This window comes from Stenella coeruleoalba (assembly GCF_951394435.1).
Source record: "Stenella coeruleoalba genome assembly, chromosome: 20".
NCBI lineage: Eukaryota > Metazoa > Chordata > Mammalia > Artiodactyla > Delphinidae > Stenella > Stenella coeruleoalba.
This window is the reverse complement of record NC_137166.1, coordinates 3990066-4006544: the sequence shown is the minus strand read 5'-3', so window position 1 is coordinate 4006544 and position 16479 is coordinate 3990066. Positions and strand designations below refer to the sequence as shown.

At 55.2% G+C, this 16479-nt stretch overlaps 2 protein-coding genes across 2 annotated transcripts in view; one reads left to right on the top strand and one right to left on the bottom strand.

Moving 5' to 3' along the window:
- Positions 1-1588: 1588 nt before the first annotated feature.
- Positions 1589-16479, bottom strand: part of CIBAR2 (CBY1 interacting BAR domain containing 2) — a gene marked incomplete at both ends in the record, with an annotated part of 50457 nt that continues 35566 nt past the window's right edge. The window contains 10 exon segments of the mRNA XM_079907848.1: positions 1589-1702; positions 2192-2290; positions 3766-3879; positions 6968-7072; positions 7857-7906; positions 7964-8120; positions 8193-8211; positions 8213-8251; positions 10111-10177; positions 10180-10443. Coding sequence (XP_079763974.1) covers positions 1589-1702; positions 2192-2290; positions 3766-3879; positions 6968-7072; positions 7857-7906; positions 7964-8120; positions 8193-8211; positions 8213-8251; positions 10111-10177; positions 10180-10443 — 1028 coding nt within the window.
- Positions 4952-16479, top strand: part of GSE1 (Gse1 coiled-coil protein) — a 473992-nt gene continuing 462464 nt past the window's right edge. The window contains exon 1 of the mRNA XM_079907158.1: positions 4952-5338. The gene's annotated coding sequence lies outside the window, so the exon portion shown is untranslated. The remainder of the gene's footprint in view (positions 5339-16479) is intronic.

Sequence of the window (16479 nt, the reverse complement as noted above, 5' to 3'; positions counted from 1 at the left end):
CAGTGGGGAATGAAATCAGGGGCTAGCTGGCTCCAGAGCGTAGTGTTTATCCTGAACGGCTGCAGGACGTCCTCTCCCTGGCAGAGGTGTCTAGGAGGCAGCAGGAGGTGTGCTGAGAGCCGAGTGACCCAGAGCTCAGATGCCCCCAGCCACCATCAGGAATTTGCTCCCCAAATGTGCACACCCAGGGGGCCCAGGCGGGCAGGCGGCCGAGCCTGCGGACTCCCACCCCTCCTCCACTTTTGTGATGTGTCCCTGGTTCCAAGGTCATCCCCGCACATCACGTCCCTATGGTTTGGGTGAATTGCGTCCCCAAAACTCATGTGTTGAAGTCCTAACTCCCCATACTCACAATGTGACCTTATTTGGAAATAGAGTCTTTGCAGATATATTTAGTTAGGATGAATGGGGTGGACCCCTGATCCTATGACTGGTGTCCTTATAAAAAGGGGAAACAGACCCCAGAAGGAACCAGACCTGCCAGCACCCTGACCTTGGAGTCCAGCCTGAGGGAGAATAGATTTCTGTGGTTTGAAGCCCCCAGTGTGTGGTGCTGTGTTAGGACAGCCCTGGGAGATGATTCACCTGCAACCAATAAGGACTCTGTGGGGCTTTCCCGGGACAGACCCACCCAATGTCCTCCACCTGACTCTTGTTTGTAGAAAAACTTTAGCCTCCTAGGCTAGTTCCCCGAGTTCCAAAGAATAAATTTAATCAGAGAAATGAGAAAATGCAGAAGCTAAGGAAAATAGTCAAGCCAGACAAAATAATAAGAGTTCAGCCATTAAACAAAGCCAAGGACCTTTAGTTCCTCCTCAAGGGCTCTAGATAATATCCTGCGCCATGTCCTTTGAGCTGTTTTGCAGGTACGGAAACCCCACAGGTGGAAGAAGTTAACTGGATGCTGCCCAGTTACCTCACCACCAGCCAATCAGAAGAATGTCCACAAGGGACTTCCCTGGTGGTCCAGCGGTTAGGACTCTGCGCTTCAACTACAGGGGGCCCGGGTTCGATCCCTGACTGGGGAACTAAGATCCCACAAGTCGCACGGTACAGCCGAAAAAAAAAAAAAGAATAAAAGAAAAATGTCCGAGAGCTGATAACGCGCCCCACAGTCTCCTTCCCTCACCCTGTGTTTAAAAACCTTTCCTGAAAGTCGTCGGGAAGTTGGGACCTTTTGAGCACCAGCTGCCTGGACTCTTTGCTTGGCGCCCGCAACAAATCCTTCCCTTTCCTTCACTGCAACCCGGTGGCAGTAAATTGGCTTTACTGCACACAGGCAAATGGACCCGAGTTTGGTTCCGTAACACACGTTCACACGGGCTTAAACACCCAGAAGCCCAGTCGTAAGACAGGAAATGAGACCCAGCAGGAGTCAGGGTGAGATGCGCCCACGTTTATTGAACACCTGCTATGTACCAGGTGTCCTTCTGGGCACCCTGATCCCCAGAGCAGCCTATGAGCTGAGTGATGTGATTCCTGCCAGACAGATGAGGAAAGCGGGACTCAGAGGACACGGGACTTGCACACGGCAGAGCCTCCGAGCATCCAGCCTCAGCGCCCTTTTCCTGACTGGGGAGTTCTCGTCCTAGCGATGCAGCCCCTTCCCCTGTCCCCTGAGGTCCTCCACGGGGTCCTCCTCGGCAGACCTGTCCTCACTGGCTGCTTCTTTTCTCTGGCTCCGTATGGTGCTCTGGGTGCTCTAAATAAAAGAAATACAACAACAACAGAATCATCATCACCATCACAGCAACAACAGCGATAATAATAATGACAGTGACAAGCATCGTTTCCTGAATGTTTCGGGTAGATGTGTTCGCCTAATGCCACAGCCCTTTGAGGGGGTTACTATCATTGGCCCCACTTTGCAGGTGAGGAATCTAAGGCACAGAGAGGTTAAGGAACTTTCCCCGGGTCACACAGCTTGGGAGCAGTGGGTTTGGACACAGGCAATCTGGCTGGGGACCATACTTCCTCCACTGCCTTTCAAGAGAATTATTCAGAAAGCATGAGACGCCCCTCACCACACTGTGGTTCCCTGAGTCTGCTTCAGGCAGGTCTGGGTCAGACTCAGGGCCACCCTCCCACTCCCCAAGCAGCACTCCCTTCTCAGACCCGAGTTCTCAGCCGGCCTCTGGTCTCTGGTCTCTTCACCTTGTCACAGGTGTTACACCCCACCCCCAGTGCTCACCTGGACGAGAAACCACGGGACGGCCGGGGGCAGGGTGGTGTCCGTGAGCAGCCGAGCGTCATAACGCCCATGAACTCCACGCATCTTGGCTCTAAAATCCTGCCAGGAGGGTTGGATCCGGTCAGGACACAAAGAAAGGGGTGCCAGCGGGAAAGAAAGACGCGGGACGAGAAGCCGGTGCCCAGGTAACTGCAGGGACCCCCACCTACGCCAGGTCCGCCTAGGAGTCTCCTGTTTCTTATTCCTTATGATCTACTGCAGAGCGGTAAGTGGGCATTGTCATCCCATTTTACAGATGGGAAAACTGAGGCCCAGAGGCACGGTAACATGTCCATAGTCATGCAGAGAGATTAGAGATCACACTGCCCCCCGACCGAAATAGAGTTGAGTGAACGCACCAGAGCCCAGCCAACCTTCACTGACCCTCCTAAGATGGTTTTAAAGCTCATTCACAAATGCTTTGACACTTCTCCCGTCAGGAGCTGGACTGTAATTCTCCTCCCCTTGAATATGGCCTTAGTGACGCACTTCTAAGGAACAGAGTGTGGCAGACAGGATGCTCAGTTTCTTCGGAGCTGAGGTCACGGAAGGTGACACAGTGTAATTCTCTGATGCTCACTCTTGGACCAGCTGCCATGCTGTGAGGAAGTCCACGCCCCATGGAGAGGCCGTGGGCAGTTATTCAGGCTGCAGACCCCACTGCAGACCCAGACGGGATGGGCCTCACTGGGGTACAGCTCATGCAGTCACCCAGGGCCCCCAGCTCAGAAGGACTCTGCCATCTTGGAATTGTTAATAATTATTGAACAAAGGGCCCACGTCTTCATTTTGCCCTGAACTCTGCGAATCACGTGGCCCATCCTGGACCCAGATGACAGCCATCATCTACCACACACGGGCGAGGAGGCCTTGGAAACAGCTCCGGCCCCAGCTACGGATTGGCTGAAAGACCGGAGTGAGGACAGCCCAGCTGAACCCAGCAACCCTAGAGCCACGGAAGATAATCCCGGTAAACGACCGCTGCTTTACACCACGAGGTGTGATGCAGCACATTAGAGATAACTCAGATGGCTTTTTCTAGATCCTCATCACATCAGGTGTGGGTAATAAGCACTTTGTCAGCAGGCATCAGCCTGGCGATGCTTGTTGTTGTTGATTCATTTGTTTTTAAGCACCCAGGTGATGGTCATGAACGTGGATGGTCCAGAGAGAGAAGGTGTTGGGGAAATTCCCCACCTCTGGGGACTTGTGGTTGCCAAGGGGGAGGGTGGGAGGGAGAGGGATGGACTGGGAGTTTGGGATTAGCAGATGCAAACTATTACATATAGAATGGATAAACAACAAGGTCCTACTGTAGAGCACAGGGGACTATATTGGATCTCCTGGGATAAACCATAATGGCAAAGAATATTTTAAAAAAGAATGTCATATGTGTAAAACGGAGGCACTTTGCTGTACAGAAGAGATTAGCACAGCATTGTAAATCAACTAGGCTTCAATAAAAAAAAAAAGACAAAAACCACCTCCAATTCAGCCCCACCCCCCAAATAGGAGATGAGATGTCCGTGACCCACCTCCAGATCTCTCTCCAGGTCGTAGCTCTCCAGGGTCTGGAAGGCACTGGAATACACCTCCACCGCTTTGGCGTGGAAGACCATCTCAATGGTCACAAAGTCCGAAAAAATTTTCTATGGGGAGAGACGCCCAGGTCACATAAGTAACACTGTCAGAAGGACTGTCCTGGGGTCATCTCGACATGGACCAATTGGGGGTGTGTGTGTGTGGGCGAGGGCTTAGTTGTCTTTGCAGGGAAGGTCCTAGGTGTGGAATTTCAATATATTATTTCTAATTAATTTATTCTTTTTGAACAGATAATGCATTCCCATAGTTCAAAAGCTGCCTTGCACAGAGATTGTTCCAGAAATGTGTGAGGCCTTGTGGACTTTCTGAGGGGCATCCTTTTCTCAGCTCTGTCAACCTGGGCTCCTCCACTCAGCTTGCGCTTTTCTCATTCTGAGGTCAGGTTGATGGCTACAAACTTTCAGCCTCTGTCACCCACGGGCTAGCAGTGGGTCTTATGGGAGAGGAAGGGGATGCTACTGGCCCAGAAGGCCCACAACCTGATAAGCCAGCTTGTCAAAACATTATTAGTGATGGAAACGTTGGCTTCTCTTGATCAGATGGTTCAGCTTGGCTCAGTAAGCTCTCACAGAGCTCCTACTGTGTGTCCGGCTCCAGTGGGGGCTTCTACTGTGTGCTGGGCCCAGCACAAGCTCCTACTGTGTGCCAGACCTGAGGGGAAACTCCTGCTTTGTGTCAAGTCCAGCACAGGCTCCTACTGTGTGTCAGTCCCCTCCTACGTGCTGGGCCCAGCACAAGCTCCCACTGTGTGTAGGGCCCAGCACAAGCTCCCACTGTGTGTAGGGCCCAGCACAAGCTCCCACTGTGTGCTGGGCCCAGCACAACCTCCCACTGTGTGTAGGGCCCAGCACAAGCTCCCACTGTGTGTAGGGCCCAGCACAAGCTCCCACTGTGTGCTGGGCTCAGCACAAGCTCCCACTGTGTGTAGGGCCCAGCACAAGCTCCCACTGTGTGCTGGGCTCAGCACAAGCTCCTACACCGTGGCAGGCCCCAGCAGGAAAGAGGCTTGCTGTTGGGGGAGGAGCCTGCAGTTTGGAGACACACCTCTTCCCGTCACGTGGGAAGCACCTGGAAGAGGCGGGCCAGAGGAAGCCGCTAGGCCGCCTGGGAGAAGGAAGGGGCGAGGGGGCCAAAGACTGTGCTGGAAATCCCTGGCTCCTGCCTCCTCCCGTCCTGCCCCCGGGAGGCCGTGCTGGTGACAACAACAGGCCGCGTCCTGCCCTTTGCCGGCCTGTAGCCCCGAGGAAATGACGTATCCTCTCAAGCCTCAGTTTATTCGTCTGCACAGGAAGGACAGGAGTGGTCCCAGTTCCCAAAGCCCTACGAGAGATTCAGTGAGCGCCGCGGCTCTCGACCTGCGGGCCCCTCATCAACACCAGCCTCACCTGGGAGCTTGTCAAGGCTGCACGTTCTTCGGCCCACCCAGGCCCACTGGATGGGACGCCAGGGTGTGCCCCCCGTCTGCGTTTTAAGGAGACCGCCGGGGCATTTCTGACGCGCGCTCAGGTGAGTGAACCGCTGCTTGAAAGCATGGCTTACATTCTTTTTAGAGGAGCCAGAGAGTTATTTTGTAGGTACTTCATTAGAATCGTGACCTAAAACTGATAGAGTGGTAATGATTATTTCAAGTTTGGGCTTTTATCTCTTTTAACATTTGGAGGTTTGGATAAGCGTCTCTTACAAATGAATTCCCCCAATTTTAAAGGATGCCCATGTTAAAATGTATGCTTCTGCTGGCCGCCGACCGCGCAGAACCTTGTGTGCTCTCGCCGGCCTCGAAAGCGTCAGGTGCTTGACAGTGGTCTGCTGGTGCTTTTAGGTTCTGCCTGCAACGTGGATGCTTCAGCAGTAATTACTGTTTCGCTCGCTTCGTTCGTTCATTCTTTCATTCATTTTCCCAGTATTTACTGAGTACCCACCGAGTGCCAGGCCCTAGACGTGGTGCCCAGGACCCAGGAGGGGACGTGGCAGGCAGGGGGTCTGCTCTGTGGCTTCGACGTGCAGTATAGGAGGTGGCGTGGAGCAGTGAGATCTCCCCTGCTGTCCGCCATCACGGGGTCTGCGTGAACTCTGTCTCCCAAGAGCGTCAGCTCTGTGAGGACGGGGCCTTGCTTTGCTGGCTGTGGTGTCCCCACCCTCAGGCATAGCGCCTGGCACACAGTAGGTTGTGTATTCAACATCTGTGAGATTCACGAGTGAATTAAAGATACGATGAATCCACCCCCTGGGATAACTGCCCCCAGAGGGAGCGGAGCAGGGAGTGTTAACAGTTGGTCGGACCAGGTCTGGGGGTCCAGGTGAGTTTCTCTGAAGGACAGCAGGTGTGAACGCGATGCAGAGTAGGGGCAGAGCCCTCCTGGTAGAGGACACAGCCTGTGCAAAGGCCCTGAGGTATAAAAGGTCTTGGTGAACTCTTGGAGCGTGGAGTGGTGTGTCCAAGAGAAGGCTGGAGGGCGGGGCTGGGGCTTTGAAGCCTTGGGGAGGATTTCAGCCTTTCTCCTTGGAATGAGGGAAGCACAGGAGGGTGTTACACCCGGGAGTGACAAATCAGAGCTGCCTTTTGTGAGAGCCTTGGGGCAGCAGTTTGGAAAATGGACTAAAGTGGCAGGGGGGCAAGAGTGGGTGCGGGGGTCCCTGTGACCATCTTGCCCTTAAAGACGCCGCCTCCCTGAGGCCTCTTGTAAGAGCTGGGGCTCTGGGCCTGGGGCTCTGCGTGGGTCGGGGTGGAGAGAGGAAGTATTTGTGCCCCTGGGGCTGTGCAGAGAAAAGGAGGAGGGTCCTGTGGATCCTGTGCGGAAAGGCAGGGGCTGGGGGGACAGACTCTGCCCAGTTCTCCTGGTAGGCGGGGAGCTTGGCCGGGTGCTGAGAGCGCACGGCTGCCACTGCTGGCTTCCGGGCAGGACAGCTGCCCAAGACAGCTGCCCGAGCAGCCGGCCTCTACCCGCCGCGGCCAGGAGGAAGCCAGGATGAACTGTCCTGGGAGTCAGGGCCCTGAGAGCCGAGCAGGCACAAGCCCACACACACACAGTGTTGCAGGGAACACCCATGCACTCACACATACACAGGTGCACACCCGCCAGAGCTCACCCACGGGGCCGCCCAGAGTACTTCCGACCAGGGACCGACCACCCCCACCTGGAGGTCCTTCAGCTTCTGTTCCTGGAAGGCATCCACCATCTCCTCCGGCTGGTGGGAGGTGCGGCTGGCATCCGCCAAGGCCCTCTGCACGCCGGTCTCCGCCTGGCCCCAGAGATACAAAGTGTCGTGGGGGCTCCATTCTGGATCATTCTCTGTCCCTTCACCCCACCCTTGGGCCAGCTGTCCTGCGTCGTGGGAGTTTCTTGCCAATTTGATTTTGGAAGGAATGGCCGAGTGGGGCCACAGCAAAAGGGGCAGCTGCTTCTTGGACAGACCCTCTTGTTAGCTGTGTGACCTCAGGCAAGTCACTGAACCCCTCTGAGCCTCAGTGTGCTCGCCTGCAAACAGGGGACGGCTGTAAGGCCTGCTTTGCAGGATTGTTGCAAGCATGAGAGTGGGCTCAGCTGAACTACTGCTATGACAGGTACTCCACGTTCGCTGATAATTAATTCCCGCATGTGGAACGATTTTAGGTAATTAACTTACTGGTTGCCTTGTTTGGCATCTATATGGCCTGACTCCACAGCAGGCCTGGCACGTGACGAAGCTGGATTTCAGAGCCTGACGCCTGCAGAGCTGAGTTGGGGGTTGCCCCTTAGCTCTCTGTGTGACCTTGGGCAAGTCACTTTTCTCAGTTTCCCCACCTAGAAGTACCCACCTCCTGTGAGCAGTGAGTAGGTAACCCTGACAAGGAAGCAGGCTGTGGAGGGGAGTCTCTCTCTGACTCGCTGAGTAGCATCGCTGATGGGACGGAACCCGGGTCTCCTGAGCCCCGGCTGATGGCTGGCTGTCCCAGAGCTTCTGACTCTGCTGTCCTGAGCCCAGGGCCCTGCACACACCTGCCCAGGTAAAGCTCACCTCGGTGTTTTGTGAGGCCGTTCGTTACCTGCATGCGAGCCTGCCTTCCCCAGACAGACTTGCGACGCTCACCTGGGGCTGAAACAGGTGGCGTTAGGGATTCAGGTCAGCCAGCGGCCCCCATGGAGGGGGCACGGTGATGCACGGCCCCGGCCTCAGCGCCCCCCAGCCCCTGCCTCGGGAAGGATACGATGGTCTGCCTCTGGGAAGGGGACTTCTGCCTGAGTCTCTCCAGCTTTTCCAGTTGTTTGAGCTCCTCGTTCCGGACGTGTTTGAATTCCTTGATCTCAGCCTATGGAAGGAGGGGGGTGCTTTCCTGGGGCCCCAGCCCCCCACGTGGCCCGCGCCGCAGTGCCGTGCTCACCTGGGTCTGCTTCATCTGCGCCGTAGAGCTTCCGGGGCTTGGCCACCTCGGTCTCCAGCCTCTCGACCTGGGGGCACGCGGACATAACACAGTCAGAGCAGGTGGAGCCAGGCAGATGCTGGGGGCTGCACGGCCACCGGCCTGCACTTACAGAGCGCCGTCTGCATGTCCGCAGCTGCACGGTGGGCCCTCCTCCCACCTTGGGGTTGCGAGCACGGGCGACACATTTCATCTCGCTGAGCCCTGTTTCCTGGCCTGTACGATGGGTATGAGGAGGGTACCCGCCCACGGTTTTTTAGCAACTGGTTGGGACCCAGCGCTATTTCGTTTCTCCAGACTGCCTTAGGTCTCACCAGGGATGCCGACAGAGCCACCTGGCACACGGACTAGCGGGGAATTCAGAGCTGACTGTGCTGTGCGGCGTCCAGGGACATGGCAGGGTCAGCGAGGGGGACACCGCACGCCCCTGAGTCAGTGCCTGTGTGCCAAGCCTAAAACTAGACATGAGGATAAACAATACCAGTACTGGTAACAGTGGTCACAGTTAAAGCTAGTGTGGGTTACGCGCTTACCCTGTGGGTGTCACAGTAGAACAGGTGTAGGAGTCCCCCCAAGGGCTTCTTGAAACCCTGATCCCCAGGCACCACCCCAGAGCTTCTGACTCAGCAGGTCCAGGGTGCAGCCCAAGAATCTGCCTTTTTCTGACAGGTTCCCAGGTGAGGCTGGTGCCTGGAGGATGGGGTCCCCTGAGAGTCGGGTTTGCCCGATGGGCCGGGGGAGCTGGAGTCCCCACCCAGCCCCTTCCTCCTCCATTATGGCTTATGGCTCTTGTAAACGCAAACCTAAAGAAGAAATAATTTTTTCCCAAGTGCTGAGAGGGAAAGGGACTTATCCCTTCCCTTTCCGTGCAGTATTCCTTTGAGAAAACATGCAGTTGTGAATCCTTTCTCTGTCCCTTTGAGATGGATATAAAGCCTTTAAAAACTGAAGAAGCCTCTGGCTGGTTTCACAACCAGGAAAGCCCAGTCATCTCTGAACTGTAAACTTGGGGAGCACAGCGTCTCCAGGGAGTTTGCCTGGTGCCCGCCTCCCAGCTGTACCTACTTGCTTGTCAGAGAGAGGTGAGGTTTTAGTTTTCTTTGGATAAAGATGATTAGCCAGCCCAGGTGGCCACCCAGTCGCCAGGTGGAATTAGGAAGTCCTGTGTGACAAAGGGTACTGTCCCCTTCCCTGTCCTCAGGGGGAGTGAGGTTTCTCTGTCTTTGCCATCACTTATTCGATCGCCTGTGATGTGCATTACCTCTGGCTTAACGCTTATTCAATAGAAAAACTGTTTCATTCTTTTGTACCATCGCAGAGAGGATTTTTCTGGGCTGGCTGGAGTTTTGTTTTATTTTACTTTTATTATTATTATTTTTTATCCCAAACTCCTAACCCTTCCGTCTCCAATGCTCCCTCCCCCTTGGCAACCACAAGTCTGTTCTCTATGTCTGTGAGTCTGTTTCTGTTTCGTAGTTCATTTGTGTCATATTTTAGATTCCACGTGGAAGTGATGTCATATGGTATTTGTCTTTCTCTGTCTGACTGACTTCACTTAGTATGATCATCTCTAGGTCCGTCCGTGTTGCTGCAAATGGCATTATTTCCTTCTTTTTTATGGCTGAGTAATATTCCATTGTATATACGCCCCATGGGGATTTTGATTTTTAATTCTTTCCCTAACTCCCTGCAGCCTCCTTGCCCTCCACAAGCCTCCAGGCTCTCAGTCCTGTAAACTGCGGTGTCACCCTGGGGAGGGAGTGATGTGAGCGTCCTCACTCTGGGGACACCTTTGGAGGAGATGCATCCGCTGACTGTGGACCCTGCCGGCCGGCTCCAACTCTCAGATCCCCCCGGGAAATGGGTCCGCTGGGGCCACTCGCTCCCCTCGGCCTGCCGGTAACCCTGCACTTTGGCCAGGTCCTTGGCAAAGTTCCTCAGGGCGCCCGCATCTCCGGGTTCTCCGTGTTGGCGAAGTCGATGAGCTGCTTGACCGGTTGGTCGGCCTTGTCACGCAGCCGGGCTGTCTTGCGGGTGTAGGCGCCCAGCAGCGAGTAGAACTGGCCGAAGCACTTCTCAGCGTGGGTCACTGTGTCCTCTGTCACCCACACCTGCTGTCCCTGGGGAGGTGGGGGTCTGAGAAGCCGTTCTGGGCACGGACGCCCAGCCAGGCCACGACAGCGAAATGGGTCACCCACCCACCGCCCTCCTCCTAGGTGGCAAACCCAGGCCAGGCGTCCGGTCCCCAGGATAATGCCCAAAGTCCCCGGGTCAGGCTGTCAAGGCAGATGCGGGAGACCGATGGGGTCACAGGGCTGGTCAGTGGCCGGGCAGGAGTGCAGACATGGGCTTGGCTCCTAACCTGGCCTTTCCCACCCCGGGGCCCTTACAGGGGCTTTATCTTCCCAGCAGAGTTGGTCTGTATTCCAGCCACGCCGAGCCCCAACGACCTCTTCTCTCTGAAATCCCCAGATTCTCTCTTTTCCCCGAGCTGTTGACATTCTCTCCCTTCTCTACATCGTAAATCTTTATTAATAAACTTTTTTGGGCGGTGGGGGGACCAGTTTTAGGTTTACAGAAAAGCTGAGTGGAAAGTACACAGGGTTCCTACATACCCCCTCCCCGGCGCTCAGGGTTTCCCTATCATCAACCGCTTCCCTTTCGTGCCCGACCTCTGTTACCAAAGGTGAACCCATGGTGACACATTCTTAGTAACTAAAGTCCCTCGTTTACATGAAGGTTCCCTCTTGGTGTCCTGCATGCCGTGGATTTTGACAGGCGCCATCGTCAGTACCCTGCCTCCACCTTCACAGTGTCGCAGAGAACTCTCGCTGCCCTGAGGACCCCGTGCTCCGCCCGTGGGTCCCTCCTCCCTCCCCCAGCCCTGAACCTTTAGTGTGTCCTCCTGGCAGGCCGTTTATCACCATGTATCGCTTCCTGTTGTGCTTGGTTCCTCTCACCCTCTGCATCTTTCTGGGTCGGGCTTGCGGGGAGCGTGCTGACTCATCTTTATATGCCGCTAGCCTGGGGCCTGCCCATCGCAGGTGTTCCATGAAAAAATACGGAGTGAGTGAAGGACCTGCTGGATTTCATCTTCCCGAGACAGTAAAGGGGGCACAGCCTCAGACAGTCGCCTCGCTCTCGCACCACTGCACCCTCTCCTTGCCCCTCGTCCCACCCAGGTGGTCACTGCCCCATCCTCTCTCTGTATGACCAAAGCCCGCAGCCTGTGCGTCCCTCCAGTCACATCTCTAAAGCTGGAAGCTGAGAGGAGGGCCCTTTGTCCTCCTGACAAACCCGAACTGCTGCAGCCCTTTACGGTTTGCAGTGCGCATCGTGGGTATTACCCTGCAAACAAGGTAAACGGAGACCAGAGAGGTGCAGCATCTTGCTCCAGGTCACACAGCCGGCCGCAATCCCTGTCCCTCCACATGGGGTCCTTGGACCCCCTCAGTCAGAATCGCCTGGGACACAAGTTAAGCCTGCAGAATCCCAGCCCACTCTCCGCCAGACTCCCTGTGAGCGAGGTCCAGGGGGCTGCATTTTTAAAGAAGCCCATCAGGTGGTCCAGGGGCACCCTCGAGTTTGTGAGCCCCAGAGGAGCCAGGCGTGGAAACAGCTGGGTAAGGGGCAAGTTGAGAAGGCAGTGATAGATTCAGGCTGCAGGCAGTGGGGTCGGAGACGATTTCACAGAGGGGGTGATGCCTGATGGGGTTTTGAGGTATGAAGAGGGGTTTCCCAGGTAGAGATGAGTGAGGGAAGTTGGGGTGGCCCCTGTGAATTTAGCTACCCCAGGGCTGTGGGCAAAAATGCTGGAGAAGCAGACAGAGGCCAGATTCTGGAAGCCTCCATGGTCTCTAGACCTCCAGGTGGGCGTGGTGTGGGCGGGAGAGCATCCTTACCACTGCCCCCTGCCCCAGCAGTCCAGGCGGCCCCATCTGTCTTGGTGCGTCTGGCCCCGAAAACCCGGCCGCCCCCTCCCTCCCAACCCAGGCCAGCGTGGGGCTGCTCACCTGGAGAGAACGATGTTCATTGTGGCTGGAGACAGCAGCTGTCCTGGTCCTGGGGTCCAGGGCCCCAGGGGTCCCACAGGCCTGGGAGAAGCCACACGGGGCTGGGTGCAGCTGCGTGGTCCTGGCTCAAGGGACGCTGCCACCTGGTTACCAGGCGACGTGGCCACCTGCAGTCACCCTGGGAGGAGCCTCCGCTGGTCACTAAGGCAACCTCTCCCCGGGCCAGCCTCCCCTAGCGGATTAGGAGGCCTTAACCAGCCTTGCGCTGGCCCAGGTGGGGTCGCCGAGAGGCTCCCACTCTCCCGGTGAAGATGGAGGTTCTCGTGGACCTGGCAGCGCTGGGGTTCCCCAGGAGGTGCGGGGACCGGGCTTAGGGCTGCTGGCCCTGCGCCCAGCTGTGCTCGTGGGCCGTATTGCTGGGGCTCCGCCTCCGAGAAGGCCACGCGGCCTTCCCCAGGCTCCTAGGAGACTTGGCTACTCAGGGGGGGTTTGCGAAAAAGCACAGCGAATCGCTGCTCGGCGCTGAATCGAGGGGACAGGGCACCAGCCCACAGGGACATCTTCAACGCGTTAATCATCATTTTACTGGCCTTTCCCCCCTTATAAACACTATCTGCTCATTGCTAGAAAAGCAAGAAAACAACGATAACACAAAAAGAAGAAAATAGAACGGCACATACAAAACTGTGCTAACTGAAGTACGGTACATTTTGCTAATTGTAGGATGTGTGCAGTTCAGTGCATCTCCGTTTTACCTGAAGGAAAGAAATAGGCAACTAACAACCCCAACAGTAAGATTGGGCGGGAAGAGGGGAAGGTAGAAAAGCAGCATGTTGGTAACGTGCCGTGGGGGACCCGCTGCACAAGTCTGTTCACTTTGTATACGTCTGAAGGTCTTTATAACGAAGAGTGTGTTTGTTTTTTTTAAAGTGTATATGAAAGCGAGGACTTTATTTTGATTGAAATACAGTTGATTTACAGTGTTGTATTCGTCTCTGGTGTACAGCGTGGTGATACACACACACACAAACACACAGACACTCTTTTTCAGATTCTTTTCCAGTATAGTTTTTTACAAGGTATTGAATATAGTTCCCTGTGCTGTACAGTAGTTCCTTGATAGTTATCTCTTTTATATATAGGAGTGTGTCTGTTAATCCCATACTCCTTGTTGATCCCTCCCCTCCTTTCCCCTTTGGTAACCATAAGTTTGTTTTCTCTGCCTGTGGGTCTGTTTCTGTTTTGTAAATAAGTTCCTTTGTATATTTTTTTAGATTCCCCATGTAAGTGATATCATATGATATTTGTCTTTTCTTTGTTTGACTTACTTCACTTAGTATGATAATCTCTAGGTCCATCCATGTTGCTGCAAAGGGCATTATTTTGTTTTTTTTTATGGCTGAGTAATATTCCATTGTATATATACACCACACCTTCTTTATCCATTCCTCTGTTGATGGACACTTAGGTTGCTTCCATGTCGTGGCTATTATGAATAGTGCTGCTATGAACATTGCGGTGCATGCATCTTTTCAAATTATAGTTTTCTCCGGATATATGCCCAGGAGTGGGATTGCTGGATCCTATGGTAGGTCTATTTTCAGTTTTGTAAGGAACCTCCATACTGTTCTCCACCGTGGCTGCACCAACTTACATTCTCACCAGCATTGCAGGAGGGTTCCCTTTTCTCCACACCCTGAAAGCGAGGACTTTAGAGTCAGCTAAATACAGGTTCAAATCCCAGCCCTGCTGTGTGACCTTAGGCAAATCAGCTGACCTCTCTGGGCGGCAGTCTTCTCCCCGGTAAAATGGGACCGTGGCCCTCTTTCCTTGCCTTGTTGTCAGGGGAAATAAGTCCCTGGTGCATCAGTAAAGAGACGGCAGGGCAGCCCCCAGGGCAATTCCTGGCCTGTCTGCCCACAGTGGCGCCAGCCCTGGGGTGGCTGGTCCTGTGCTGGTTACCTGTCCCTCCCCCCACATCTCTGCGTGGTCCCTTTATCACCCCATACGTCCCTTTGCACAAGCTCAGTGCTCCCTGTGGGCCCTGAGCAATGCATACACATAACTCAGCTTCTTCCTGTCTGGGGCATGTCACCTCCCCTGACTTCCCACACGGTGGCCCTGACCGGTGCCCCGAGGCTCTGCCAGTCACTGTGCAGGTCTTCCCTGGATGAGGCCGCGGAAGGGGCTCCTGTGTCCCTGCTCTGTGCGGAGCGGCCGTCCTGGTACCGGTCAGATCCCTTGCACGCTCTCGGCTCCGTCTCTCTCGGGGGCTGCACCGCACTGAATAGTGTCCCCCCCAAATGCACGTCCACCCAGGACCTCAGAATGTGACCTTATTTGGAAATAGGGTCTTTGCAGATGTCATTAGCTGAGCCGAGCCATCCTGGAGCAGGACAGGCTCTGGTCCAACGACTGGGGTCTTGTAAAAAGAGGAAGCAGACACACAGGGAAGATGGCCACGTGACAGCAGGGGCGGAGACCAGAGGGATGTGGCTCTGAGCTACGCCTGGCTTCCCTCGCTTCCTGCACATTTGGTGAAAAGCTTCAGTTCCATCCCTGGGCCTCGTTCTATCCCTTACATATGATTTCTCTCCCTCCCTCCTTCCTTCTGTCTCTTTTCAACTTCATTAACGTTTCATGCAGGTAATTCTCATCACAACAGCAACAATAATAATACCTGCGGGGCAGCTCTGGGCCTGTCCTGCTCCAAGCCCCACACTCATTCACTCATACACTCGGAAAACAGAATCGGCGTTTTCTTACCAAATGTGGGATTTTTAAAAAGTTGGAGTTGGGAATCAGCAGACCAACATTAATTGGAGACGTGACATGTCACTTTAAAATGCAAGCTTTTCAGTTAGCGAACTGCGATGGTCAGCCTTCTGTGTCATCTCAGCTGGGCCATAGTGACCCACCGTTTCATCCAACACGAACGCGTGGGTTGCTGGGAAGGCACTGGGGGATGCGGTCGGCCTTGCAGTCAGTTGGCTTGAAGTAAAGGACCTGACCCTCAGTGACATGGCGGGGTGGGAGGGCCGCGGGGCTTCACCCCTTCACCACTGGGAGATCCTAGGAGCAAAAGTGAGGTTTCCAGGAGCTTCAGCTCCTGCCTGAGTTTCCAGCCTGCCCTTCGGATTTCGGACTTGCCAGCCCCACATCACGTGAGCCAGTTCCTTAAAATAAATCTCCTCATATATTCAGTTGGTTCTGTTTCCCGGGAGCACCCACCTCTTGTAGGACTAGGAGAGGCCGCAAAGCCATTTCAGGTTTCTGGGGCTCCGGAAGTGTGAGTTCAGTGTTATAAGCAACGACCACCAGAGGGCAGCAGAGACCCCCTAATGGGGAATTACCACGTGGAGGGCAGAGTGGGAGGTGACCCCAGGAAACGCACCAGAGGAAGCCCGTGCCTTCAGGCAAGATGGGAAAAGGAGCAGCTGATGGAGAGAAAGGGCAGTGGGTCATTCATGAACTTAAAGAACGGAGACCACTTTCTAGTAGGGCTACACGGAGACATCTTGTGGCCAGAGAGAGAAAAGCCAAGAGACTGGGGAGAGGGGGTGCAGGGGCTGGGTGGGGAGAGAGCCTCCCCCTCCTTCCACCCTCCCCCTCCTTCCACCCTCCCTCCCCCTCCTTCCACCCTCCCTCCCCCTCCTTCCACCCTCCCTCCCCTCCCTCCCCTCCCTCCCCTCCCTCCCCCTCCCTCCCCCTCCCTCCCCTCCCTCCCCCTCCCTCCCCTCCCTCCCCCTCCCTCCCCCTCCCTCCCCTCCCTCCCCCCCCTCCCCCTCCCTTCCCCTCCCTCCCCTCCCTCCCCTCCCTCCTCCTCCCTCCCCCACCCCAGGCCCCTTCACTACCCTTGGCTGTAGGGGCAAGCAGGTCTGTGTCTTAGAGAAAAATGGCGTGAACCCTGTGCACACCCCACCCCCACCCCTGTTTAGGGCGCATGGCTTGCACTCTTTCTTTCCTATATGTATTTTTGCCGAACCACGTGAGAGCCCATTGCAGACGTCCTGCCCCTTTGCCCCAAATCCAGCATGCACCTCAAGAGCAGGTTCATTATGTTCTCCTGCAAGAACTCACGTGACCATCACACCCAGAAAACATGGGTGCAGGGCTGGCATGCAGTACACTCTCCGTGGGCGCATTTCCCCAGCCGTCCCACTAAAGTCACTGGTGGCTGGTTTTTCCGCTGATTCGGGATGCATTGCAATTCCTGCTGAGTCCGTTTAGTCTCC